This window comes from Lactuca virosa, chromosome 9, assembly GCF_052849685.1.
Source record: "Lactuca virosa cultivar CGN04683 chromosome 9, Lactuca_virosa_CGN04683_v6, whole genome shotgun sequence".
Taxonomy (NCBI): Eukaryota; Viridiplantae; Streptophyta; class Magnoliopsida; order Asterales; family Asteraceae; genus Lactuca; species Lactuca virosa.
The window spans coordinates 77,754,087-77,780,625 of NC_136434.1; the positions used below are offsets into that span (position 1 = coordinate 77,754,087).

General features: G+C 36.0%; 2 protein-coding genes across 2 annotated transcripts; both read left to right on the forward strand.

Moving 5' to 3' along the window:
• The first annotated feature begins 18,720 nt into the window (after nucleotides 1–18,720).
• LOC145141196 (histidine-containing phosphotransfer protein 1-like) lies at nucleotides 18,721–21,202 on the forward strand. The gene is made up of 7 exons (XM_079074513.1): nucleotides 18,721–18,858; nucleotides 19,889–19,995; nucleotides 20,097–20,227; nucleotides 20,303–20,371; nucleotides 20,555–20,626; nucleotides 20,760–20,832; nucleotides 20,998–21,202. Exons 2-7 carry the CDS (start codon nucleotides 19,933–19,935, stop codon nucleotides 21,046–21,048), a joined length of 459 nt encoding a protein of 152 aa, XP_078930639.1. The 5' UTR covers nucleotides 18,721–18,858; nucleotides 19,889–19,932; the 3' UTR covers nucleotides 21,049–21,202.
• A 3,715-nt stretch (nucleotides 21,203–24,917) lies between these two features.
• On the forward strand, nucleotides 24,918–26,069 carry LOC145136276 (zinc finger CCCH domain protein). The gene is made up of 2 exons (XM_079070427.1): nucleotides 24,918–25,096; nucleotides 25,728–26,069. Exons 1-2 carry the CDS (start codon nucleotides 24,992–24,994, stop codon nucleotides 25,860–25,862), a joined length of 240 nt encoding a protein of 79 aa, XP_078926553.1. The 5' UTR covers nucleotides 24,918–24,991; the 3' UTR covers nucleotides 25,863–26,069.
• Nucleotides 26,070–26,539: the final 470 nt, after the last annotated feature.

The following is a 26,539-nucleotide window of genomic DNA, read 5'->3' on the forward strand; positions in this document are numbered from 1 at the left end:
TCCCGATACTCTCTAATCTCGGCTCGGGTTGTGGTCACATCCCTATGAAGGCTTTGATGTGGTTCCTGGTCTGTTTATAGCTTCCATCCAGGTGACGAAGGCGAATTGCGGTGATCTTGGCGGTAGTGCCAACCTCCATGATTTCGGCTGACTGATGCTCGTGTTTGTACTGTCTATTGAGTGATGCGGCGTACTATGACAAGGAGAGCCCTGTCTACTAATCCTCCTCTGTTGAGGTTGTAGAAGCCTCATCCATGTCATAGGGAGGGTGTTAACCTTGTTCCTAACTCCGTCTCTGTAAATCTACGGCTTATCGAGGTATCGGACCATGTAAGCCTCGTCGGGGTCTTCTCCCATTTCTTCTTTTCCTTTGTTTTCCTTCGGTTTCTCTTCCTCTCGCTCCTCTTCCGAATTTCTCTCTGATCCAACCACCATTTTCCTGGTTAGGAAGAATAGGGTCTCTTGGTAGTTGAGCTCCCGTCACGCTGCTCGTGCGAGTATAGGGGTAGAAGAGATAATTAATAGACGTCTAATCTTATAATTACTTATAGGGGGTGATCTGTTGGATTAGTGTCTAAGTCCATAACTATAATTGGTATGTACTTGACCCGACTCGGCATGGTCCATTTGGGTTGCATGGCATCAGAACATTTGGATAGACCGTTTATGAGGAAAAGACATTTTGTGACATATTAATATATTATAAGTTCTAATATATTAATATGAAATCATGTTATTTAATTAGTATTGATCAAGAATTAATTTGGACTTAATTTAGTGATCAAAAAGAGACTAATTAAATATATGGGGATTGATTGTGTAAATCATTCATTCTTATATATGTGGGCTTATGATCCAAGATTCCTTTATGTTGGGTTTAACCCATGTGGTGATCCATGGATACTCCATGGAGGTTAAAACCCATGGAGCATAAGGAATGGGTAAAGTCATGAGTTACATGGTGTAACCCTAATAGCCACACTATATAAGAACCCCTTTAGTTCAAGAAATTGGCACAAGTGATACATATTTTGAGGGCTAGCCGATTTGAACATGTATGTCTTCTTCTCATGGTTATTCCAAGAGTTCATGATGTTGTGTGAACCATTTGAGGTGTCACACTTGGGGCACTAGGCTCTCAAGCTTCATGGAGTCAAGCAACAATAACAAGGTATGTATTCTATCTATTTTAGTATCCTAGTATCAATGTTTTGGTATGCTAGTTAGGATAATACCTTGGATAATCATATTTGCATGTATAATAGAGAAAACATAGATCCAAGGTATTTAGGGTTGCATGTACACTTAGGAGTGTTAGAATGCTCAAAACCCATCAGTGGTATCAGAGCCTAGGCTTATTTTCAATTATACTTGATGCAAATTGCTGAAAAATGCTGAAAAAGTCGAATTTCGGGCATTCTGGGCACTGGATTCGCCGAGTCCACTGATGAACTCGCCGAGTCCATGAAGAAAATCATCCTACTCGGCGAGTAGGTTGATACACTCGACGAGTAGGAGCCCCTGACAGCATATCTTCGAGTTTTTTGGCTAGAAATGGACTAGGAACATTACCATAAGCTGTTTTTGAACCTATAATCCTGTTTTTGATGTGGTAATGTTCATACTAATCCAATTTCAAAGATAATTGTCAATAGATTCATGTTTTGTATTAGTTTAGTGATTAGGCTAATTACATGAAAAAGTTTGATTAAATTATCTTGTTCTTATGAGTTGCTTAGATTAATAGAAAAGTTAATTGATTATGTGTTTTCAATCCATTTTAATCTAAGAGTTGATTCTAAAATGTGTTTTTGTAACTTGTCCTCAAGTTATATGAAAAGTCACATTTAAGTTTCATAAAACTCATAAAAGTTGGTAATGGTTACAAAAATGAAGAGTCTTGTCCTCAAGTTATGGAGGTTCAAGAGTCACTTCATTAAGTAATAAAATGTGTAACCTTAATTAATTCCATAAATTACAAAATAAAGAAAAGTTACATTCTTTTATTAGTTTAAAGTCTTCCATAACTTGTCCTCAAGTTATGGAACTTGAAGAGTTTTTTTTTTAATTAAAACTACTTTAAACACATAAGTTATGAAATTAATTAGTTTTGAATAGTTTCAAAACTTGCCCTCAAGTTTTGGAATTTGAAAAGTTTTCTCTTATGAATACTTTAATTCCAAGTTAGCCCTTAGAATTTTAAAAGTTAAAATTCAAACCCTTATACTATTATTATAATTTTAATTATATAGATATGTATAAGATAAAGTCAATCTTACCGTTAGTAGGCCTCATTCACGAAGCCGGTCTATAAGGGGGGTATAAGGTTACTGCCTATAAAATGGCAGTTTAATGGGTGTCCACTCTCACCCACCGCTTCCTTGACTGGTGGAGGGTCGTTAGCCGAACGGGTAGGAAAGGACTATAATTCTCCCTTCATTAAAAGTATTAATGATAAATACTAAGTAACTAAACACTTGTACATTCCCAATCTTAGTTACTTAGGAAAATGTGAAAATGTGCTAACCCATGAAATTACACTTTGTACCTTACCAAGTCATTAGTGGAGCGTGTGTGGTTAACCGGCACACTAATAAGGACTAGTAAGAGTGGCAAAGGGTAACTTGACTCTATTATAGATCGGTGGAGCGTGTGTGGTTAACCGGCACATCGATTAGGTGATAAAGTTAAGGGTACCAAGTCAATTTGCATGGTTATTCACACCTTGTTTGTGATCCTCGGCATCCCAGTCACAAACTTGAGAGGGCACAATCGAGATTCAAACATGCCATTGAAAGTTCAATGTATCTCAAAAGATCTAGGAGTTTCAAATCCAATTAAAACTTAATTATATTTCGTTTTTCGTGGTGGAAATTGGTAAATCGTCATTTACCTACCTTCAACTATTTTATAACTTGGATTACGGCATCACACTTCCAGTTATAAATAGGTTGTTGGGTCCTAGCCTTAATATTTCATATTGGGTGTTATATTAAGGACTTTAAATCAACTCTCTTGAATATCTCCCAAAAGATGATCTTCCCAAATCTCTTGAAACAAGCTTTCCTAAATGAAGATGATGTCCCATGGAAATCATACTTCTTTCACCTCCCAATTATTCTCCCTAACCCACAAGTTCCTGAAAAGTTTAAGGTCACTCAAGCAAAGGTCTATATGTGATCACATCTTGGAGATGTAGTCAGATATTGACAAGCCGGGAGAGTTGGGTGTCAAAGTCTTGAGAAAGTTGGTGACTCAACTATTTTCTAAGTCACATAGTGAGTTCCTTTGGGACTCCTATGAAACAGACTATGACAAGACCCTTAATGATCTTATCTATTTGCTAAGATCAACTTCCTAAATTTTTATGGACATTGACAATGATGACATTGGATATCCAGTAAAGCTCTCTCTTCCCAATGGAAAGGGATCGGCCATAGTCAACTCGGTTGACCAAATGGTAAAGAGAACGGCTAAGTCTGAGATAGTCCCATTATCAAGGGTCTATTGCCAAAGAAAGGGGCATTGGTTGCGAAGCTGCCAAATTTACCTAAGGATATTAAAGTCAATAAGTTTGACTCTACTTCGGGTAAAGTCCACTATCTAACTCTGCTAAGTTTCTATTCTGAGATTCTTGATACATGATGTGACTGGGTCACATGTTGATGTTTTAAGAATCAAAGAAAAAGTGAAGAAACTTAAAGAAAGAATATGCTGAATCTGATGGCATAGATGAATTTCTATCGCATAGTTTGAAGATCGGATTCTTGAGCTACTTCTTAAGAGTTATGATATATTGCTTAGGAATAAATAACAACAAAGTTTTCATGTGCTTTTGCATTGTAAGGATAGTTTTTCCGCAAAGTTTTAAAATAAAAGAATTTTTTTTTTTGATATCCTTACAATGGCATTTGTGAAAACTTTTGTTGCTTATAAGATTCCATTAAGAGCAAGAGTGGAAATATGAATTTGATTCTTTCATTTGTGGTAGTGTCCAAATTTACCAAATAAGGAAAGATTCTCATCACCTAAGTTTCAGTTGGATAGAAACTTGGAATCATGCAAGTTGTATAGCATGATGAATAATAACTTTCAAGCATTGTAAAAATTAAGACTAACTACTTGTTCACATGGATGTGTGAGTCAAGTAAAGGATCGAGTACACATTCTTGTGCACTGATCAAGCCCACCACAAATAATCGTTAAGACTATTCGTCATTATTTACTAAAATTCAGTAAATATGGTTATACTTACAAGCTTAAGTGTAATTCTGAGACATTGGAAAAGGTTTCAATGTATGGCAGAGCGAATAAGAAGAATCAACTTAGGCAGAAAGATAAAAGTTTCTCAAATCTGAAAAGATGGGAGAGTACTTTAGTATCATGTTATATAATCATCTTAATGATTAAGAGACCTTATCACAATTCATCCTCTAAGTGCATTCTGGTAGCTAAGAAGATGAGCTATGAATTGTTGAAGTGGTTAAATCAAGAAGATGATTTATACTTCGTTCCAAAAACAATTCTTAGAGTTATACTCTAAGATTGTAACTTGAGTGACATGTCTTAAAGAAGGTTTAAAACACTTGTCAAATGTAAGAGTAAAAGTTTTCTACTCTTGTACATTTGAAATTGGTAAGTTGTGATGTTTTGGATAAAACAAAGACCAACTAAGGCCAATTGTGTGAAGTGTTTGTCTTGATTAGAATCCACACTATCTCTTGAATATCTGACAAGAAAGTCTTATATGTCAAGAGGACAGTGGGAGTATTAAAGGTCTTGAAAGTCTCAAGAACTAATCAAGAATAAAACCTGAAGTTCTTCACTAGCACACGACTTGAGGTTTATAACCTATCGTGTCGACATGTATGTGCCTATTCAAGTTGGCTTTGCATAGGAGTTCTGAGAGTTCTCAATTGGTTGCACAGCTACTTGGAAGCAATGGCAGGCCCTTGAGCTGCCAAATGGCAAGAATTTAAGATTGCACAAGTTTAATCCATATAAGTGTGGATTTGTCAGTAACCTTGTCTTGTGATTATGGTTTTGACAAAATTCATATGGATAGGAACTCATACACCATAAAATCTAAGTGTCATAAGGTTTCTCTCCGATTCATGAAAATGATGGTGAGGAAACACTTTCACTAAGTAGATTTTAGCTCGATAGCAATTGTGATATTTGCATTCTCAAAGTCGTTAGTGGAGCGTGTGTGGTTAACCAGCACACTAACATGGACTTGTGAGAAGTGGTAAAGGTCTAAACAATCGAGACTATGATTACGGCATCCCTTTTCATAGTTCTTAAAATTGTTTAGACACACCTGTGAGCTATCTAAGATAAGGTGTATGATATTGATAAAGTTTTATCAAAGCAATCTAGTATCAGAAATCTGAACTTTGGTAAGAAAGTCAATAAAGTATTGATTTCTAGAAGTCCGGCTGATTTCTGATTACATGTCAAAGCTAGTGGGAGCATGAGTGTTATGCTAATAATCATCATGTTAGTGGGAGCATGATAATTATGATAAAGATTGCAAGTTAGCAATGTTAATTATAGAAAACAAAAGTTTCAATTCGTGAGGCTGCAGGGGTTGAAAAAGTTGTTTCGCTATAATTAAGGGAGAGGAAATTATACTTCATTTCAATTCTAAAAGCTTAGATTGAGGTTTTAAGTCGTATTTAGTCAAGGATATATATATATATGAATTTCATGTTGGAATGACTCAACATAAGGAAATTCTATATATGGGTCCATTATTTGCGTTTTAAAATTCGATTATGATTACGGCATCCCTTTTCATAATCTGAATTATGAGAACTTGGCAAATAGAAATGGAAATGTTATAGCAAAAGACTGGTTTAGTCTTTATGTGAGACATCATGACTCGTGTCCCATATGCTTCGGATATAGGATCGATTACATGTGCTATATTTATCCTTTCTAAAATTTTCCAAATACCTGGGGCATTAAGAAGGGAAAAGGTCTAGAACTGGATATGACTAAAAGGATTAAGCAATTGTCGAGGACAATCTAAGGTTTACCAAAGATTGGTTGCTCAAGGACAGTTGGAAGTATAGTGTTAATTCTGGAAGGACCATATTGACATAATCTGTAAGGAGGCAACTCTTGTTCAGAAGTGATAGTCAAAATGGAATATGGAAATGTTTCAAAGTTGGAAATTATTCAATCTGTGTAAGATTAGGAAACTTAATGCAAGAAGGATGTTTCCAATGAGTTGATCTCCTTGGTAATGCTCTGTAATGGTTGTTGTCAAGTCTTTCTGACTCTGTGCATAATCATTACAGGAGGATCAATGCATATAAGTTTAGAATCTAACAGATTTCAGTAAATGGCATGAATTTAGAATTCTTGCATTTGCAGTAAGGATTTGGGACTGTGAAAGAGGATCATTGGAGTTATGTTCAATTGATCTAATTCACAAAGTGAAGATCATAGACAAACATAGTATGCATACTTGTTGTATGGCATGACTAGTGTTTAGAAAACATAGTGTACATGCTTGGAGCATGGGACAACTATTGTTTTAAATTCAAGAATAAAGTTGATAGCTGAAACAGTATACAATGAATAATGTGTAATCATATGGTGATAAATAAAAGGTGTTTTATTTATGTTCATAGGTTTTGATACCATATTAGATTCTATTATTATTGTGTTTCATTTTGCATGTTTTGACTTCCAGAATAACTAGGTCGTTCTTCCTGATTGACTAAGTTATTCAAACTATCCACAGTCGGTCATATGTTGGAAGTAGATATGAATCAAGACTGTCATGGGTTGGCTTGTAGAGGTCTAAGATGTTGGACAAGGGGCTACAACACTCATGAGTGCTCATAAGTTCTGAGTATTGGATTCAACCCGCACTCATTGGAATCACTTCATGGATTTTATCACGAGTGATCATGAGACGATAATATCTTATATTCTTCAAACCTAGAGATATGAGTTGTTACTATGAGTTGGTTGTACATTGATTGCACGAAAACGCATTCGGTAACTCGGTGTTATAAAATGTGCCTTTGTGTATGATTCAACAAGTAGTAGAACAAGCCATATGAGTCGAAGTTTATCCATTCCTTTTACCTTCGGGATAAAAGCGATATATGTGGGCCCCTCGATGATTTGGTGATGACAAATGTAAGTGCTCGGCCGGGCCTGGACTGATTTGATTTGTTCAATTAGTCAATCGTCATAAATTGGAAATCAAGAAACAACAAATGGACAGAGAGAATGATTATAATCCATGTCTCAGTCCATATGATATCTAGAATGGAGGAATATATGATCCCTTATCTAATGGACAAGTCATTGACAAAGGTCAGAGTTCATCTACAAGGTCAGAGTTCGACAGCGGCTTTTGAGAGCTACGATTGCCAGTTGGTTCCTGAAGTCATACGCAATAATAGTTTTAGACTTATCCAAGTGGGAGACTATTGGATTAGTGTCTAAGTCCATAACTATAATTGGTATGTACTTGACCCGACTCGGCATGGTCCATTTGGGTTGCATGGCATCGGAACATTTGGATAGACCGTTTATGAGGAAAAGACTGGTCCGAATTCGTTTCTGAAATGATAGACAGACTGGTCCGAATTCGTTTGGAAGTCTCTAACTTGTGTGAAAATGTTCATATTCACAGACTGGTCCGAATTCGTTTCTGAAATGATAGACAGTTTTGTAAAAATCACCATAAATTGTAGAAAAATCGTATGGAGATGTGCAAGTAGTCATTTTAAAGATCTGAACCTGAACTATTTCCATATTAAACAGTTTTGAAAGATATTAAGTTTAAGATTGTCAAAACAGTCTGTGAATAGAACTCAACTTCTCAGTTGAAAGCTGATGTTTGTGTTTAGTTAAGTTTTTGGTGTTTTAACTTGTATTCCCCCCCCCCTAAAACTGAAGAAAACATGAAAATGTGGGGGTATGAACTCACCTTGAGTTATTCCCTGAGATGAAGGTGGAAGAAGAGAGGTTTCCAAGTCAAGAACACTTGGGAGACACTTGAAGATTTGAAGATCTAGCAACAAATATGACGATATTTGTGTGAGAAATCCATGACTTGAGTGAAGAAGTATGGGATAATAAGGTGAAGGATGAAATTTACTTACCAAAAGAGGGTGAAAGGCTCAAAACTCCTGGAGAATCTCGAAATCTTGGAGAGAGGTGGAGAGAGAAAAGTGTTTAGCTTAATGTGTAAGTGAAAGAGAGTTAGGAGATGTGAGTTGTATTGACTCCTTGAGTGGGTGAGAGTGAAGGTAGCTTGGTGAAAAAGAATAAGGGTACAATGAGTAGATAAGTCTGATGTGAATAGTGACCTAAGGATGTCATGGAGTGGGTATGGGAGGTAGCTTGTGTCTTTGCTTTATGGAAAAGTCAACACTCCACCTTTTGTACTTTGCCTTTGCTCTTAAGAAAAGTGTGGGTTTTAATACAATAATCCTTAGATTATGCATATTTTATGATCTTGGAAGGTTAAAAATAATAAAATATGGATTTATACGAAAATCCCGTGCGAAAATCATCGAAAACGGGCTTAAAACGAGATCGGGGTCGAAAACCGGGAAGAAATGGTAATAATCCGAAGTCAGGCCGAAGGTTCGGTCCTTAGAGGGTGAGACCCGATCCTAGCCCTCGGTCCGAGGTGGAGGCGCGAACCAGGCCTTCGGGCCCGAAGCTGAAAGGAGCGAATTGAGGCGATCAGAAGCGAAGGGTAGTTCGGTCCGAAGGGACCTTCGGTCCTCCAAAGTTCTGGTTCGGTCCATGGCAGTTTCGGTCTTGACAGGTTCGGTCCTCAAGAGTTCGGTTCTTAAGCTAGTCTCGGTCCTTAAGGAGTAGTTTCGGTTCTAAAGAGAGGCTTCGGTTCTAATAGGGACTTCGGCCCTATATGGCTGTTTTTCGAGAAATCTTCCCGTTTCGAGCGGTTTTTGACTATATTCAGGGTCGGGATGCCCCGAATGATTAGAAAACGTTGAGGGAGGTTATGAGAGAGATTTGGGAGAGATTTGAGATAGAGATAGATAGAGAGAGATAGAGCGAAAGAGATTGAGAGAGACTTTGTTTGTGACCTTTACGAGTGTTTAACTTCGAAATGCAAGGTTTGTAAACCCCGTTTTGCCTTGTTATGAGCGTTATACACCCCCGAAGGGTATGTATTAATGTTTTATTGAGTTGTTCCATCAGTTACTCTGATTAGGGTTTAGATTTTCTTAACACAGGAAGACTTAAAGTGATACTTGCATTACGATGGTGTGTTGTACAATAGTAAGCACGATGTAAACCCTAATATACAAGGGTTAAATGAGTTGATCGGTTTGACTTGTTGACTTTATTTGACTTTGACTTGACTAGAAATTGACGGTTGTCACATCATCCCCCCGTTAGAAGGAATTTCATCCCGAAATTAGTGTTTTGACTGGGACTTCAGGAATTTGGAGAAAAGATGGGGGTATCTTTCGTAATACATGACATTGATATGGTAAGGACCAAGCCATCTTATCATAATTGACGACGTTTGGACATCTTATTGTAACCGGTGTTAAATCGATTTAATACCACCAGTGATTGATTTGGAATGGTGGTGTATTCTACGTATATGCCTTTATGCTCTCCGCTTTATCCTTGGTATTACTACCCCGAATATTTTATAATGTAATTAGTGAGTTCTAGTAGTACGAGTGCTTCGACAATTAATGACGAAATTTGCAATATAAGTGCTACCAGATCTTTTATAATCGCTTGGTGTAAACTAGTCGTATATCATTAAGATTGCAAGGGCATTCGAAAGAGTGACTCCGCCTTAAGCCCATAACCAAACAAGGAACAGGAAATAAGGCGGAATTACACATCCTAAGTCCATAGAATCTTAATGATATATGACCATGATGTTTACACTAGCCATCATAGATTCATCAGTAAGAATCCTGAGAGTTTTTTTTATATATAAACGATATGACTTACTCGGGGGAGAGTGGCAGTTTACGACTAGGGTTTGCCGTGTTCTCGAGATTTATGGTTGATATACTTTAATCGATGCTAGTTTTAGTAAAAATTTAAAATCTAAACGTTGTTGTTAGAAGCACGTACTGATATTTACGGGCGGTTCCGGGGGAGTCTCTCCTGCGGTGATCATAAGCACCCTTCCACCATCACCAGCATTCCTTGCTCTTGGGCAGTCTCTTTTAAAGTGTCCCGTTTCGCCGCACTCGTAACAGGCTGGGCTTACTCCAGTGCCAGGGACCTGGGTGATGGGTTGTGCCGGTGCCTTACAGAAACGGACAGTGTGCCCCTTCCTGTTGCAATTTTTGCAATGCATCTCCCGGCAAACCCTAGTATGATGGAAGTTACATTTGTTGCATTTCGGAAGGGTTCCAGCATATCGATTTATGGGTGCTGGAGTGGCGTGGGTTGTGGCAGCATGCACAACAACGATCTGTTGCTTCTTAGTGGAGTCCTGAGTCGGTTGGTCCTTCTTGTTGTTCCAGAACTTCCTTTTGTTGTTTCCCCCTCTTGCTTGACCAGGGGTGGTTGTCACAGTGTCATGGCTGGCACTTTGGTCTTTGAGTTGTTGTGCCAACTCCTTGGTACTGTCAAAGGTAGTTGGTCTTGAGGCCAACACCCTATCTTGAATTTGGGGAGACAATCCCCAGAGGTATCGCTCCACCTTTTTGTCTTCCGGGGTGACCATCACGGGACAAAGGAGTGCTAGATCACAGAATCGGGCGGTATAGGTTGCAAGGTCAGAGCCTGTCATCTTGAGGTTCCACAGTTCTTGCTCTAGCTTTTGCACTTCGCCCCTTGGGCAATACTCTTTCAGCATCATTGCCTTCAAGTCCTCCCAGCTTATCGAGTTAGCCACTGTAAGCGTCAGTGACTTAACGTGGCCGTTCCACCAAGTAAGGGACCGACCGGAGAAAGTGCGAGCTGCAAATTTGACTTTGTTTGCTTCGGGGCACGCACAAATCTCGAAGACAGATTCGGTCTTCTCGAACCACTGCATCAAATCGATGACTCACCCGCTACCATTGAACGAATCGGGTTTGCCATTAGTAAAGTCCTTAAAGGAACACTCTCTCTAACGCCCTTGGCTATCTCCTTGAGTGGTGTTATTAGTACCGCTCCCTGTCCTCCTGGCACCGTCAGTGCTGATTTGGGACATAGCAGCTGCCACCGCGGTCGTGACCGCAACTTGGAACATAACAGGATCATATTGGGGAGGCGGCAGTGGTGGATTTGTTTACGTTCCGCCAGTGCGTCTAGCAGACCTATGAGGCGGCATCATTCTGTTATAGAATTTCAAAGACGAAATGAGTATAAGTCTTTTAGTAATGGTTATTAGTGGGGCGTCGTAAAACTAGGTTATTAGTTTTCAACTATAGTATTTCCCGATTTTTCGAATCTGGCAAACAATTCATAGTAGAAGTCTATATAAATAAACTTATGAATTTAGTAGTAATGACTCGAATGTAATCTTGTGATTTGTTCCATGCCTGATCCACTCCTAAGATCACCCGATGTATACCAGTTGTGTGCAATTAAGGTTTAATAGGCCGTTAAACTTAATGAGCCTGCCCTAAGTCCACAACCAAACAAGGAACAGGACCTAAGGCGGACTCACCATTTCTAAGTCGATCGTCTCTTAATTACACATAATCTTGAGGTATACATTCAGTAATCTTAGAGTTACCATAACCAAATCGTTTGTAATACCAGGTTATGAAATATGTGGTAAACTCCCAATGAAATAAAATGCATGCCAATTTTATTGATATAATCTAGTTCATAGAGTTCAGGAAAGTTTGACCTTATATTAGGTCTATATTTCGTTAATGTAAGGAAAAACTTTGACGGTGACACGACCCCTTGAATAGTGTAGTCTCTTAATTTGAAGGGTCGAATTTATGTATATGACGGGGCAGTGTTCAAACGCACGCCAGGAGTTTGAGTCTGCAATGGTATGTCAGTAATGTACACACTACTCGTGGCGGGTGATGTTGTGTGGGCCATAGAATGAATACATGAAAGTCTGTATTGCCCTAACCTCTGCCCTGGCTTATGTCATTTGATGTTCTGTTTTTACCACGCGTTTTCTCTAACGCTGTTTGACGTTCCCGATACTCTCTAATCTCGGCTCGAGTTGTGGTCACATCCCTATGAAGGCTTTAATGTGGTTCCTGGTCTGTTTATGGCCTCCATCCAGGTGACGAAGGCGAATTGCGGTGATCTTGGTGGTAGTGCCAACCTCCATGATTTCGGCTGACCGATGCTCGTGTTTGTACTGTCTATTGAGTGATGCGGCGTACTATGACAAGGAGAGCCCTGTCTACTAATCCTCCTCTGTTGAGGTTGTAGAAGCCTCATCCATGTCATAGGGAGGGTGTTAACCTTGTTCCTAACTCCGTCTCTGTAAATCTACGGCTTATCGAGGTATCGGACCATGTAAGCCTCGTCGGGGTCTTCTCCCATTTCTTCTTTTCCTTTGTTTTCCTTCGGTTTCTCTTCCTCTCGCTCCTCTTCCGAATTTCTCTCTGATCCAACCACCATTTTCCTGGTTAGGAAGAATAGGGTCTCTTGGTAGTTGAGCTCCCGTCACGCTGCTCGTGCGAGTATAGGGGTAGAAGAGATAATTAATAGACGTCTAATCTTATAATTACTTATAGGGGGTGATCCTCATTAGTCACTTCTATAATCACATAGTGCATACCAGTTATACATAATCTGAGATAGAATAGACCTTCGAATAAATGACTCTACTCTAAGTCCACAACCAAACAAGGAACAGGAAGTAGAGCAATAGTCATAGATTCTGAGTCTATAATATCTTTAATTATATATAACCTTAGCGTATGCACTCAGTCATTATAGACCTACTAATAGGGGTCTTTGGTTTTCACATAAGTTGGTTATAGTATCACCAAATACTACTATAGTATTTTAATGTTTGTCTTATGTTTTCAATGTTTCTTTGTAGATAGAGTTGGTAAGTTTTTAGACTTGTTGCAACACCACAACCATTTTCGGGCATATGCTAATCACTTCTGGGATAGACATAGTTGATCAGGCTATGTCATTCCCAGACCTGACTATACATCCCCAAGCCTACTTGTGCCGTTCAACAATCACCGCTTTTGTTTTGTTCTAGTATGATGCTGACCTTAGTATGTATGCATGCATGTATACTTTTTAACAAGAAACTATTTATTTCTAAAAGTATAGTTATTTGAAAATGTTTAATCAGAGACTTTAGTCCCAATGCACTTATAGTTTGTATATCTTATGTGGTTCGATATACTTAGTTCACTATAAACAATGCTCTGATACCAATCTGTCACACCCCCAAACCAAGGATGGCAGAAACGTCCGGGGGTGGAGGACTTCATGTATAGTATCACAACAACGAGTATAATACTGCTCAAAGTAATACAACCATCATAAATATAATTGAAAATTTTACACCATAGTATGTGTTTACATGTTTCAAAATCAATTACATTATGATGACAAAATGAACTGTTTGACGATTTAACGTCCCATCCTCAAAATGCTGTTGATTTCCTGTTTCACTGATTTCCTGGGAATACAAGTAGTTTTGAAAAGTGTCAACAATTAAGTTGGTGAGTTCATAAGAATTTTATTTGAGAAAGAAGTCGTTTTCCTTGTAAAAGCGATAGAGTATGATTCCAGAAAATTCAATATTTTCTTTTTTTTTAAGTGTGAAATGAAAGCTCCTATGTTATGTAATAATGTACCCTAGAAATACCTGTAGATTTCTTTTATAATCACCCAATGTATATAAGTTATATAAAATTTAAGTTAAATAAACCGTCGAATATAATAGGTCTGCCCTAGGTCCACAACCAAACAAGGAACAGGAAGTAAGGCGGGCCCACCAATTCTAAGTCTATTGCAACTAAATTCATATATAACTCTAACATGTACACTTAGCAATTATAGCTGAAGTCTAACAATTGTAGATGAAACGTGGTTTTAATAGAATAAAAGTCATTTTGTGTAAACCTGGTACTTTGTAATGTATACTTCAAGAAAAATCCCTTATTTTCCCTATAAAAAGTTATGTAGCCTTAAATCCCAAGGCCGAGAGTATGTGCGTATTTTGTACTTATAACGTTTATAGTTTTAAATAGATAAAACCCCTTTTAAAGTAGAATTTTCCCCGTAAACTTGAAAGATTGTTAACTCCCTATGTGAGTCGTTATAACCATACTATAACGAGAATTAACCTGCAACAATGTTTTTCAGACGTCAAGATCATATGACTTTTGTCACCCGTAGACCTGCAGGTCCTGCTGTAGCTAGCAGTGAGGTGTGGGGTGTCAATCCCAATATAGATATATACACAATTAGCATGTTCTCCCTACAAGAGACTCTGGTTATAACTTACAGGAATTTAAACCCGTACTCTAAGAGTACGATGGAAGAATTGTCTCACAACTTACGTTAACTAGTTTACATATAGTTTGAATATAGAACCCCTTCCGTGGTGGAAGTGAAATCACCTTTTATGTAATAATTTCGTGATGTGAAATCCATAAACTATTATTATTATAGTTTATCATGTAGTATATGAAAAACTCGTTTGATTTGAGAGTAAAACCTTTTTTATGTAGTATGCTTTTATTGTAAAATCCATAAACTATACTTATTGTAGTTTATTATATATGTTCGAAATGAATGAAAAACCTTATCATGAATGAATAATTTCAGTTTATGATGCTAAACTAACAAGAAATACATCCAACATTTAGAAACTTATTGTTATGCACTTTGCTCAACATACTACAAAGTGTTGTTAATATTGTAAGCTATGTAACTAGTTTTTAACCTTTCTGCACTGCTTTACGAAAATCATAGAAAAATCATACGAAGTCAAAAACTGAATCCGCAAACTCTGAGAGTTTATAAAATGTGTCTAGTTTATTCATAATTTTTATTATTATTTTTAGAAGTCTCTAACTTGTGTGAAAATGTTCATATTCACAGACTGGTCCGAATTTGTTTCTGAAATGATAGACAGTTTTGTAAAAATCACCATAAATTGTAGAAAAATCGTATGGAGATGTGCAAGTAGTCATTTTAAAGATCTGAACCTGAACTATTTCCATATTAAACAGTTTTGAAAGATATTAAGTTTAAGATTGTCAAAACAGTCCGTGAATAGAACTCAACTTCTCAGTTGAAAGCTGATGTTTGTGTTTAGTTAAGTTTTTGTTGTTTTAACTTGTATTCCCCCCCCCCCCCTAAAACTGAAGAAAACATGAAAATGTGGGGGTATGAACTCACCTTGAGTTATTCCCTGAGATGAAGGTGGAAGAAGAGAGGTTTCCAAGTCAAGAACACTTGGGAGACACTTGAAGATTTGAAGATCTAGCAACAAATATGACGATATTTGTGTGAGAAATCCATGACTTGAGTGAAGAAGTATGGGATAATAAGGTGAAGGATGAAATTTACTTACCAAAAGAGGGTGAAAGGCTCAAAACTCCTGGAGAATCTCGAAATCTTGGAGAGAGGTGGAGAGAGAAAAGTGTTTAGCTTAATGTGCAAGTGAAAGAGAGTTAGGAGATGTGAGTTGTATTGACTCCTTGAGTGGGTGAGAGTGAAGGTAGCTTGTTGAAAAAGAATAAGGGTACAATGAGTAGATAAGGCTGATGTGAATAGTGACCTAAGGATGTCATGGAGTGAGTATGGGAGGTAGCTTGTGTCTTTGCTTTATGGAAAAGTCAACACTCCACCTTTTGTACTTTGCCTTTGCTCTTAAGAAAAGTGTGGGTTTTAATATAATAATCCTTAGATTATGCATATTTTATGATCTTGGAAGGTTAAAAATAATAAAATATGGATTTATACGAAAATCCCGTGCGAAAATCATCGAAAACGGGCTTAAAACGAGATCGGGGTCGAAAACCGGGAAGAAATGGTAATAATCCGAAGTCAGGCCGAAGGTTCGGTCCTTAGAGGGTGAGACCCGAACCTAGCCCTCGGTCCGAGGTGGAGGCGCGAACCAGGCCTTCGGGCCCGAAGCTGAAAGGAGCGAATTGAGGCGATCAGAAGCGAAGGGTAGTTCGGTCCGAAGGGACCTTCGGTCCTCCGAAGTTCGTGTTCGGTCCATGGCAGTTTCGGTCTTGACAGGTTCGGTCCTCAAGAGTTCGGTTCTTAAGCTAGTCTCGGTCCTTATGGAGTAGTTTCGGTTCTAAAGAGAGGCTTCGGTTCTAATAGGGACTTCGGCCCTATATGGCTGTTTTTCGAGAAATCTTCCCGTTTCGAGCGGTTTTTGACTATATTAAGGGTCGGGATGCCCCGAATGATTAAAAAAAGTTGAGGGAGGTTATGAGAGAGATTTGGGAGAGATTTGAGATAGAGAGGGATAGAGAGAGATAGAGCGAGAGAGATTGAGAGAGACTTTATTTGTGACCTTTGCGAGTGTTTAGCTTTGAAATGCAAGGTTTGTAAACCCCGTTTTGCCTTGTTATGAGCGTTATACACCCCCGAAGGGTATGTATTAATGTTTTATTGAGTTGTTCAATCAGTTACTCTGATTAGGGTTTAGATTTTCTGAACACAGGAAGACTTAAAGTGATACTTGCATTACGATGGTGTATTGTACAACAGTAAGCACGATGTAAACCCTAATATACAAGGGTTAAATGAGTTGACCGGTTTGACTTGTTGACTTTATTTGACTTTGACTTGACTAGAAATTGACGGTTGTCACATCTGAGCTCACACTGTTGCGCTGAAACTTAGAAAAATCATAACTTCCTCTCACAAAGTCAGATTTGGATGTTCTTTATATGCATGCTCTCGGTTTAACGACTACTACAACTTTCGTTTTAGATCACTTAGGCTAAAAAGTAATTTATCAGAAATTCACTTTTTATGATACGTAGAGTCGTGTCGGTTTAATCACGAAACTTCGAAGAAGCATAACTTCTTCATACGAAGTCGGATTTCAGCGTTCTTTATATGTATAGAATCATTGTCACATATACTTTAACTTGTTTAAGATTATTTACCCTAAATAATCTTCTATAAAAGTGTCATTTTTATAGTTTATTCTATTTTAATTGAATAGACCGAATCTGCGGGTGTTACAATGAAGTCTAAGACGAAGACATCAATAGCTTGGAGAAAACTAGGGTACTAACATTATTTGACCGAATTGTAAATTATGAATTGATATAAGTGAAGGACGAGCCACATATGAGAACACCTCATTAATGATTGTCGCATGTACGATGTCATAAGCAAAATATAAAGAAACCAATCATAAGAATTAAATGTGTACAAAAATATTAAGGGTTAAATATGTACAAACTGGATATATTACTCTATTAAGTCATTTTTCTATCTTAATGTAGAGTAGCCGGTTATAAAAACTGAATGTGAAAAAAAAACAAATTAAATGGTCATAGACAAAAAAAAAAAATTCAATAACCAAATATATACGAATAAAAAATATATTACCTTTATAAATCATTATCCCTAAAAAATAATCAATGATAAAATATAAATAAACAAGTAATTTACCTCTCATGAAAATTTAATAGGGTGGGTACATGTCTTCCTTTTGTCTTATATTTTCATTTCCTAATTAACAATGTTTAAAAAACTGGTTTGAACCGACCAGTCGAACCGGTTGGACCAGGAACCGGGGAGGGAACGGTTCAACTATCACCGGTTTTACGTTGATTTCTGAATCGGACTGAACCGGCCGGTTTTTAGAAAAACACGGTTGAACTGGTCAAAATAAACCGGTTGAACCGAATAATAATACACAAAAATGAATCATTTGCATAATAAACTTTGGTGACTTTTTTCAAATCTATTTAGTTTTCTCTAAATAAAAACATATGATAAATGTTATAAAGTTTTTTGATGTGTTTGTATTCATCTAAAACTATATTTTATTTCGGTATTATATTTTATTTTCTTTTCGATGTATATGGATTAATGTAAAACACTAAAATTTATGGTTATTTGTTATTTTAATTTATTTGGATTGATCCACAACTTATTTTTATATGTATATTTAATGTTTGAACTTTTAAACATAAAATTCATGATTTATATATGTATGTATGTATAAAAGAAAATAGAAAAAAATGAATATTATAGAAACCGGTTAACGCGGCGGTCGAACCGGTTAAGAGCGTGTTTGACACGGAGCTTTTGGAAGCGTTTGAGAGCTTCTAGCTGTAAGCTTTTGACAAAACGCTCTATTTTAAACAAAAAACTTCGTTTGGCAGTACGAGCGTTTAGCTTTTAGTTTAAACAAAACGCTCCAAATGTAAAAGCTACTTCATGTAGCGTTTAACAAAACATTACTGAGCTTTTGAAATCAATTTCCATAATTACCCTTAAAAATATATTTATATATTTATTTCTTTTTAATCAATTGTCCTTTTATGTAATTTTATATATTTCAAAAGCTACCAGCTACTTTTGTCAAATACTCATATAACAAATAAAAGCTACAGCTTCCCGCTACCAGCTACCCGCTACCAACTAACCGCTACCCGCTTCCAGCTAACAGCTACTTTTGCCAAACACGCCCTAAACCGATTAACCCAGCGGTCGAACCAGTTAAACCGATTGAGTGGGGAACCGATCACCATACCTATTCAACTAAAAAACGGGTTTTTAAAACATCAAATGAATGATATGATAGTCGTACGGCCCCCACCTTCTTGTGTTCTGCTCTGCTGTGTGGTTCGTAGTTGGTACAACATCAAATCTTTAGCCCAGACCCTCTCAATCTCTTTTTTTGCGCCTTTATACACCGACACTCATCGTCGCCGGAATCCTCAACATCACTCGGTAAGTTTTCCAACCTCCTACAGTGTATTACATGTAACAAAAAACCAAAAACTGTTCGTTTTTTTGCTTAATTTATCGTGAAAGTAGATGTTTTTCTAGGAGATTACTTGAAAAATTGGTTGATTAGTCTTCTGGGGTTCTTTATAGTTTTGAAAATCGGGTGTTTTGGGGTTCATTAGTGTCGATTTGGAAACGGAATAAATGCTCTTATTAATGATAAGAACTTTATCAAGATCCCCTTTTGTTTCTCTTTTTGAATTTAATGGGGTTATTTTTTTTTTCTCGTTTTTTTATGTCCTCTAGGTTTCGTATAATTTCTAGACCTCAATTTTTAGGTCAAGATATTTGCTTTTCAACCTCAAAATTCATAGTATATATTTGAAAATTTTGATGACCAAGAATAGTTCTTAATATAAGTAAAAAATCGGTGTCCACATTGAAACAAAATTCTCTAATTTGTTGTATCTGGAAAAGTCTTGTGGGGCACATTTATATACAATTTTCTCTAATTTGTCAACTTGTCTTTGCTATAAAGTTCTTTAGATTGATTCTTGATAGATGTTCGTTTTCATAAACAATTTTCATGAATTTATAAAGAATAACACTATTTCAGAACAAATTCATCGAATGGCATAATCGATTTTTCAAAATTTATCTAGAAAGAAGATAACTTTATTACATACAAAAACGGAGATGGTGTTTATCGTTGAAAATTATGAGCATCGAGATAATTTAAAGAAACCAAAAAAACGAAATCTTTAACAGAATCGCAAAATCTTTCAAGATTATAAAAAGCCAATAAGCATGGTCTTTGGTGTGGTGTCCCACAGAACATCAATGGTGGACTTAAATTATTACAGAATTTCAGTATACGATTCTGTGAAAAAGACAATGTATGTGGTGTTGCTTATCGTTAAATAGCACAAGAAAAGAAAGCAAAAATTGAGTCGTTTTTCAATATTCACTCTATCTTTTTAGTGAATTTATACTACTTTTATAAAACTATTAAATCATTCTTGTATATTTACAGCCAATTGACAAAATAGGGTGTTCTTGATAAAAGAAGAAGCAATCATGGATGCTATCACTCAATTGCAAAGACAATTTGTCGAATACACAACATCTTTATATCGTGAGGTTAGTTTTTGTTTTTCACTTGAAAGAATCTTGGAAAAGGTACTTAATTTGTAAAAGATTTTGTAAAGTCCATCTAATATGTCATTTCTGGTGTTTTAAAGGGGTATCTTGATGATCAATTTACACAGCTTCAGAAACTGCAAGATGAAAGCAACCCAGATTTTGTTGTTGAAGTCGTGACACTTTTCTTTGAAGATTCTGAAAAGCTTCTCAACAATTTGGCTACTGCTCTGTGAGTTTTTTTTCTTGTTTTTTTATGGTTCTTGAAATATTTTTGTTGATGTAACTTTTTATTTTTATTAAACAGTCAGCAGGAGAATATTGATTATAAACAAGTAGATGCTCATGTGCACCAGTTTAAGGGTAGTAGTTCCAGGTATTATTTCACCAAAAGTCGCATGATATTTTTATTTTATTTTTTTTCGTTTTGCAAACTCTGATTTGGCATGTTTGACTTTTAGTCAAACCAAGGGAATCGTTTGGGTTTTATGGTGATGGGCAAATTAGTAATTTTAGTTTAAGAAGACTTATAAAACTTATGTTTCTTGATTTGTGACAGCATAGGTGCACAACGAGTGAAGAATGTTTGTGTCGTTTTCAGAAATTATTGTGATGAGAAAAATCTTGATGGGTTAGTAATTATTCTTGTAATTCTCGATAGAGATGAAAGAAAAAACAATAAATGATGTTTTATATTTTTTGTTGAAAAGATGTTTTTTGCAATTTTAATTTGTTGGCTAAATATATTAATTTGATAACTGAAGGTGTGTCCTATGTCTGCAACAAGCCAAAAATGAATACATCCTTATAAGGAACAAACTCGAAGCCTTGTTCAATGTAAGTTTTACCATTTTAATGAGATTTTTTAACCTTAAGGTTGAATCTTGTACACAAATTTGTGTTTATTTTTTTATGTATAACAAGAAAAATAAAAATATAGTGGGATCCATCTAAGTCCCACTATGCACTAGAATATCTTTTGATATATTCTTGAAAATGCAGCTTGAGCAACAAATCTTGCAAGCGGGTGGATCAGTGCCTATGATGGCGTAGGTATAGAGGTTATGTATGAAACTATGATCGGGAAATTGTGAATAATGTTGCTCTTTTTGTTTTTTTGTGTGGAGACATAAAGTTTACTTGCTTAAGAGTATAAGATTCACGATGTTTGATCTCCATAATAATATGTTTTATGCTTTTCTCTTGATATTTTTCTCAAAAGATTGTGTGTGTACGATATTCTCATTTAATTTTACTTTATTTATTTTGTGACGTGTTCTTTTGAATGATAATGAGTCTATGGATACATAGAAGTTGTTATGGTTTTAGGAGAGTTACATAATAGGCAATGTCTTAATCGAAGATCTCGCAAGACAATTTTTGAACCTAATGTCCTTGTACATATCACATCTTTTAATACAATGCAAGTGAACCTCTTGATATTGTTCTATGTAATAACTGTTCTTGCATCCTTTTTTTTGCAAAAAGTTAAGTGGCAGACTTAGCAAAACCATAAATGGATCCAAAGTGTAGAGTCTTTAGACATTGTATTACACCTTCCATAGTCACTAACATTAGCATACTAAGATATATACGTTTGATGAACAGAGGCACGATGGAAAACCTCCATGCATTCGATTTCTTACAAGTCATTCAGACCAAACTAGGAAATTAGAATCTCCTTTGACTTTATCAGCTCTAGAAGTTGATATATGGTTATTGGTTAGGAACTATGAATGCAAGAGTAGTTCCATGATAAGCAACCTTGTATAGCATATAGTTGAACCCCTCTTAAAAATGAGGGTTTCTTCTAAGATTCAACAATCCTTTAGAGATAAAAAAAATTTGTATGAAGAGTATACTGATTTTGCAAGGGTTGAACCGATTTGATCCCTTTACCCAAGTGTCAGCTTGAGGATATTATTCCTCTCATGTTACAAGCACAATTTGATCCCTTTACCCAAGTGTCAGCATGAGGATATTATTCCTCTCATGTTACAAGCACAATTTGATCCCTTTACCCAAGTGTCAGCTTGAGGATATTATTCCTCTCATGTTACAAGCACAATAGTCACTGAGATCCTAATGTCATATTTGACTTTGATAATTGAAATAGATCCTAATGTAAACAGGGGCGTATCTACCAAGCCACTAGGTAGGTCCTAGGACCTACTTAAATTTTCAATTTCATTTACAATATATATCTTAGAAAAATTAGGAACTACCTTAGAAAATATAAATGATCTACCTTGAGTTTGTTTTTTAAAAAATGTCTTAAAAATCATTTTAAAATGAGAAAAAAATAAGTTACTTGGGTCAATTTGTGATTTTAAATTATGAGATTGATAACAAAAAATTAACCACTCTTAATCGGCACTCTCAAAATATCAATAAATAAATAAATCGTTCTGATAAAAAGAAGTCCACATTCCAAAGACTCTCACTCTCCGTTCACCGCTTTATCAATGGACTAATAATTAACTAGTTTTTCATTAAAACGTACGGTTTTTGTCATTTATATTTCAATCGGTTTTTTAAAATTTTTAATCGGTGGTGCATGATCGGTTTTAATAGGTTGAACTGATTGGTCCAGTTTTTTTAAGTTACACGATCCGACCCGACCCAGCCCCACACAAGTGTTGTTGATTTTTTTTAGTGGCTTCACTTAATTTGGGAACCACGTGATTTTTTGGTCTAGATTCGCCACTGATTGTAAAGTAGGTTGAGCTTTATAGACCTTAATGATGTTTACAACCTTCATAAGAAGATCGAACAAGTCAATCCTACCTTATGAAGAAGAGTTGTATGCTTTCATTAGAGTTAGTGGGAACACTCTTGGTTTCCCTGATTTAATATGATATATAGTTTATAGCGTCACACCAATGTAACATGTCATTAATACTATATTGGATAAGGTAAATGGACGGGTAGACACCTCTTCCACTAAGTCTACCACAAATGACATGTCATGTGCTACGTCTATCATTCAATGTGTTAAAGCATTGGATGAGAATATAATTCTTTAGAGTTCATTTATCCCATAGAAGACAGGAGTTGCCTGAACAATTGGAGTATGTCTAGAAGCATGTATGTACTTCCTTGAAACACTTACATACGAGGAACGGTTTATGAAAAATCAACATTATCCTTTATTTGTGACATTTATGGTAAATGTAAGAAAATAAAGGTAGTAATTCCTAAAAAGTCATTTCAAGTGATATCATCGACCACTATTTTAATATCGTGTCTTTTTAGGCATAAGGTTGCCAAATACGTTGGAGTTATTATGTTGATGTAGTGAAATCACCATATTAAGGATTTGATAATTGGGTATAAGACATTAAGTGGCGATGTCTCATTTTAGTGAATTAGTGCACATGGTGTATTGTCCTCGTCAAACATCATCGTGCTCCATGTTTTTTTTTTTTTTTGGAAAAGGAACTTCCCTAATGAGGGTTTTCAGACCAGCTTTCGCGCACCGACTAATCCCCCGCTGCAAACATGAGGCTTTGTCTCATGCTCTGGAGTCACTACAGGCGAACCTCCATGGCCACAAGGGCTGAGTGGTGTCAGGATTTGAACACGAGTCAATAGGTTGTCCACCATATCTTCCACATGCCTTACCAAGTCACCACAACCCAAGTGGTTATCGTGCTCCATGTTATCATGCTTTTTTCATGAAAGAGATGAGAATCGCTTTCTAAATTTCATAGTTATTGACGTGGCTATGAGGTATGGATAATGTGATGTTTTGTGACATTGATGAGTTTGATATATTGTAGTGGAAGATCCAAAACCACATATATTCATAATTGATAGAATATTGGAAATGATCCACTTCAAGGTTGCACTTCATGGATCTATGTCGTTGAATGAACCTTGAACAAATGGTTCTAAAGCTTTATGTCTTTTAATTTGAGAATATTTTTTGGTTTTTGGATGAACTAAGTGTCATAACTTAAGGGTACGTTAAACGATGATCCTAATCATGACAGTTATAAAAGTTATTTTCATATATGACGTGCAACTCAGGAGAACACAAATATGTCAACATGGGATTCGTTCCTTCAACTGGTTTAGAGTTTTAGATCAATAGGCCCCTTAATGCATGGATATGTCGGAGCATGTGCCCACACTTAAATGAATCCTATTCTTATCATTCATTTTATAGATCAAGACAACCACATGTAGAGTACGTTGCTTTTCAATTCATGATATAGCTCTATATATATATCATATCAAATGGGTAATTAGACTAAGAATCGTCAACCACTAAATTCTTTGTAAATGACAAGTGTTTCGCATATGTCCAAGGGTAGTGGAATGTTGCTTGTTTGTCCAGTTAGCTTTTGTTGTTCGTTTGTACAAGTAAGAGTTTGTTTGAATTAGTGTGTAAGAAGAAAAAGAAATTAACTATGATGTCGTTCATATATGGATCAATGTGGTTACACACTTAGAAGTATAAAAAGAACTAGATAATAATAATAATTTTATAATGTATAAATATTTATTATTTACCAACTATTAATAAATACAAATTAGAAGTTGGTTTGTTATTTATGAAAGAGGGGAAACAATGATAATGATAAGTCTTGGTGACGTAAATGATGAGTTAGACAATTCTTAGGTCGTGTAGGGTGGGTTGTGGCTGTGAGGTGGATTTCGTGATAGGGATTTTAATATTTTAATAGTTTATCAGTGGGTACAAATTAAATTAATAATAATTAAAAGTTTAGACGTACGGGTAAAATTGTCATTTTACTAAGGATTAACAGCAAAAACTAAACACTCTCAACAAAGGGGACCATCGTTCAATAAAAACAAATATAAGGATTAAACACTCATATTGCTCCAAACTATAAGGACAATTAGTGTAATTTACTCTTGTTTTTTCTTGGGTACAAAAGTAAAAGTTTGTGAATTTTATCTTTTCGGGTCAATTAATACATTTGGTAGAACCCTAGAAACACAACGCAACGACGAACGACGAGAAACTATGGGAGAAGAACAACATCAAGAAGACGAAGCGAACAAGAACTCAGGTCCAAGTTCCTCCGTCCCATTGACACAAGCTCAGTTCCTCTCATGGAAAACCCACAAGGTCCCTCTCTTTCTCCCTCAAGTTCTAGCGATCGAATTGCACTTTTCTATCGTTGTTCGTGGGTTTTTAGTCATTTATCAATTAAGTGGTCTTTATATATTAAAACGATTCCTCCAAATTCATATAATCATATCTAATTTCTGCAGTTTCTATAACAAGAACTTTCAATCAATTTGGGGATATGGAAATTATGTGCAAGGGTTTTTGGATCTGTCAAGCTGGATTACTCAGTTTAAGCTGTTTTTGGGTGTGCATTTGGAACTAATTATGACCTCAAATTGGAAAAATCAATTTTTAGGGCAAGAATAAACAGATTGTGCATCGGATTATACATGTGACAGGAGTTGATTATGAAAACACACATTTAAACACCCCATGATTACAGTTTTGCAGGATTTTAGTTTAGACTTCATATCTGGACAACCAACATTCTTGCAAAAGTGTAAAGTAGAAAACCTGTGTAGGAAAAGATACCTAAGAAAACACTACACTAAAAACCAAAATTCTAATTGGCAACAAGATCAGTTTGTTTGATCATATCTTCTGTAACCTAGATAATCTTTTTAACATTGAGAATCTAACAATGAACAAAAATGACCATTATGCCCTTGCTTTGTTGCTTGTTTTGTAGGAAGCGGAAGCATCAGCCAAGAAAGCTGAGGCATCAAGGAAACGGGAGGCAGACATTGCTGCAGGTTTGGTTCAAATGAATGGCAAAGAACTTTTCAAGCATGAACCTTGGGTGTTTGATAACAATTTGTATTAAGATTTTGTGGATTATTAAACTATATGTTAATTCATATGTTATGAAAACATTTGTGAACATATGTTATTGGAAATAACAAAGTTCAACAAATATGATGTCATATATATTATATATTTATGTATCAACATGTATGTACACATGTACTTGTTGTATATCTTTTACAAGATAAAGTTGATGATAAGTTTGATATGAATTATTCAGTTTAAATGTTGGTGGCTTTAATAACAAAAAAGGGAAAGTCTAACATTCTATATATAGAAACTTATATTGGGAACATATTTCTCCTGTTACGTGCAAGTATAGGAAATTGGGTATTTGCTCACTTCGGTTGCCGCTTTAGGCAATAAATGTTGAAGATGAACTGATTTCGTACAAACATCTTTACAAGTTTAAATATGTTGAACATGACATTAGTGAATAAAAAATGGCCAATAATTTTCTCACCCAATATAGAGTAAGACACTCTTAGGAGCTCATAAAAAAATCACCATCGTTTGGTGGACTACAACCCATTAAAAAGTTGGAGTAAATGACATGGTTTGTTCCTGGTTCGAGTCTCAAAATGCACCTTTAGTCATTATTTTAAAAAATTAACTCGGACCGTTCTTCGTTTGTATTAAACTTACACGTTTCATTCCTTCCCGAACATAGAATGTCTATATACTATTATTTTTTTC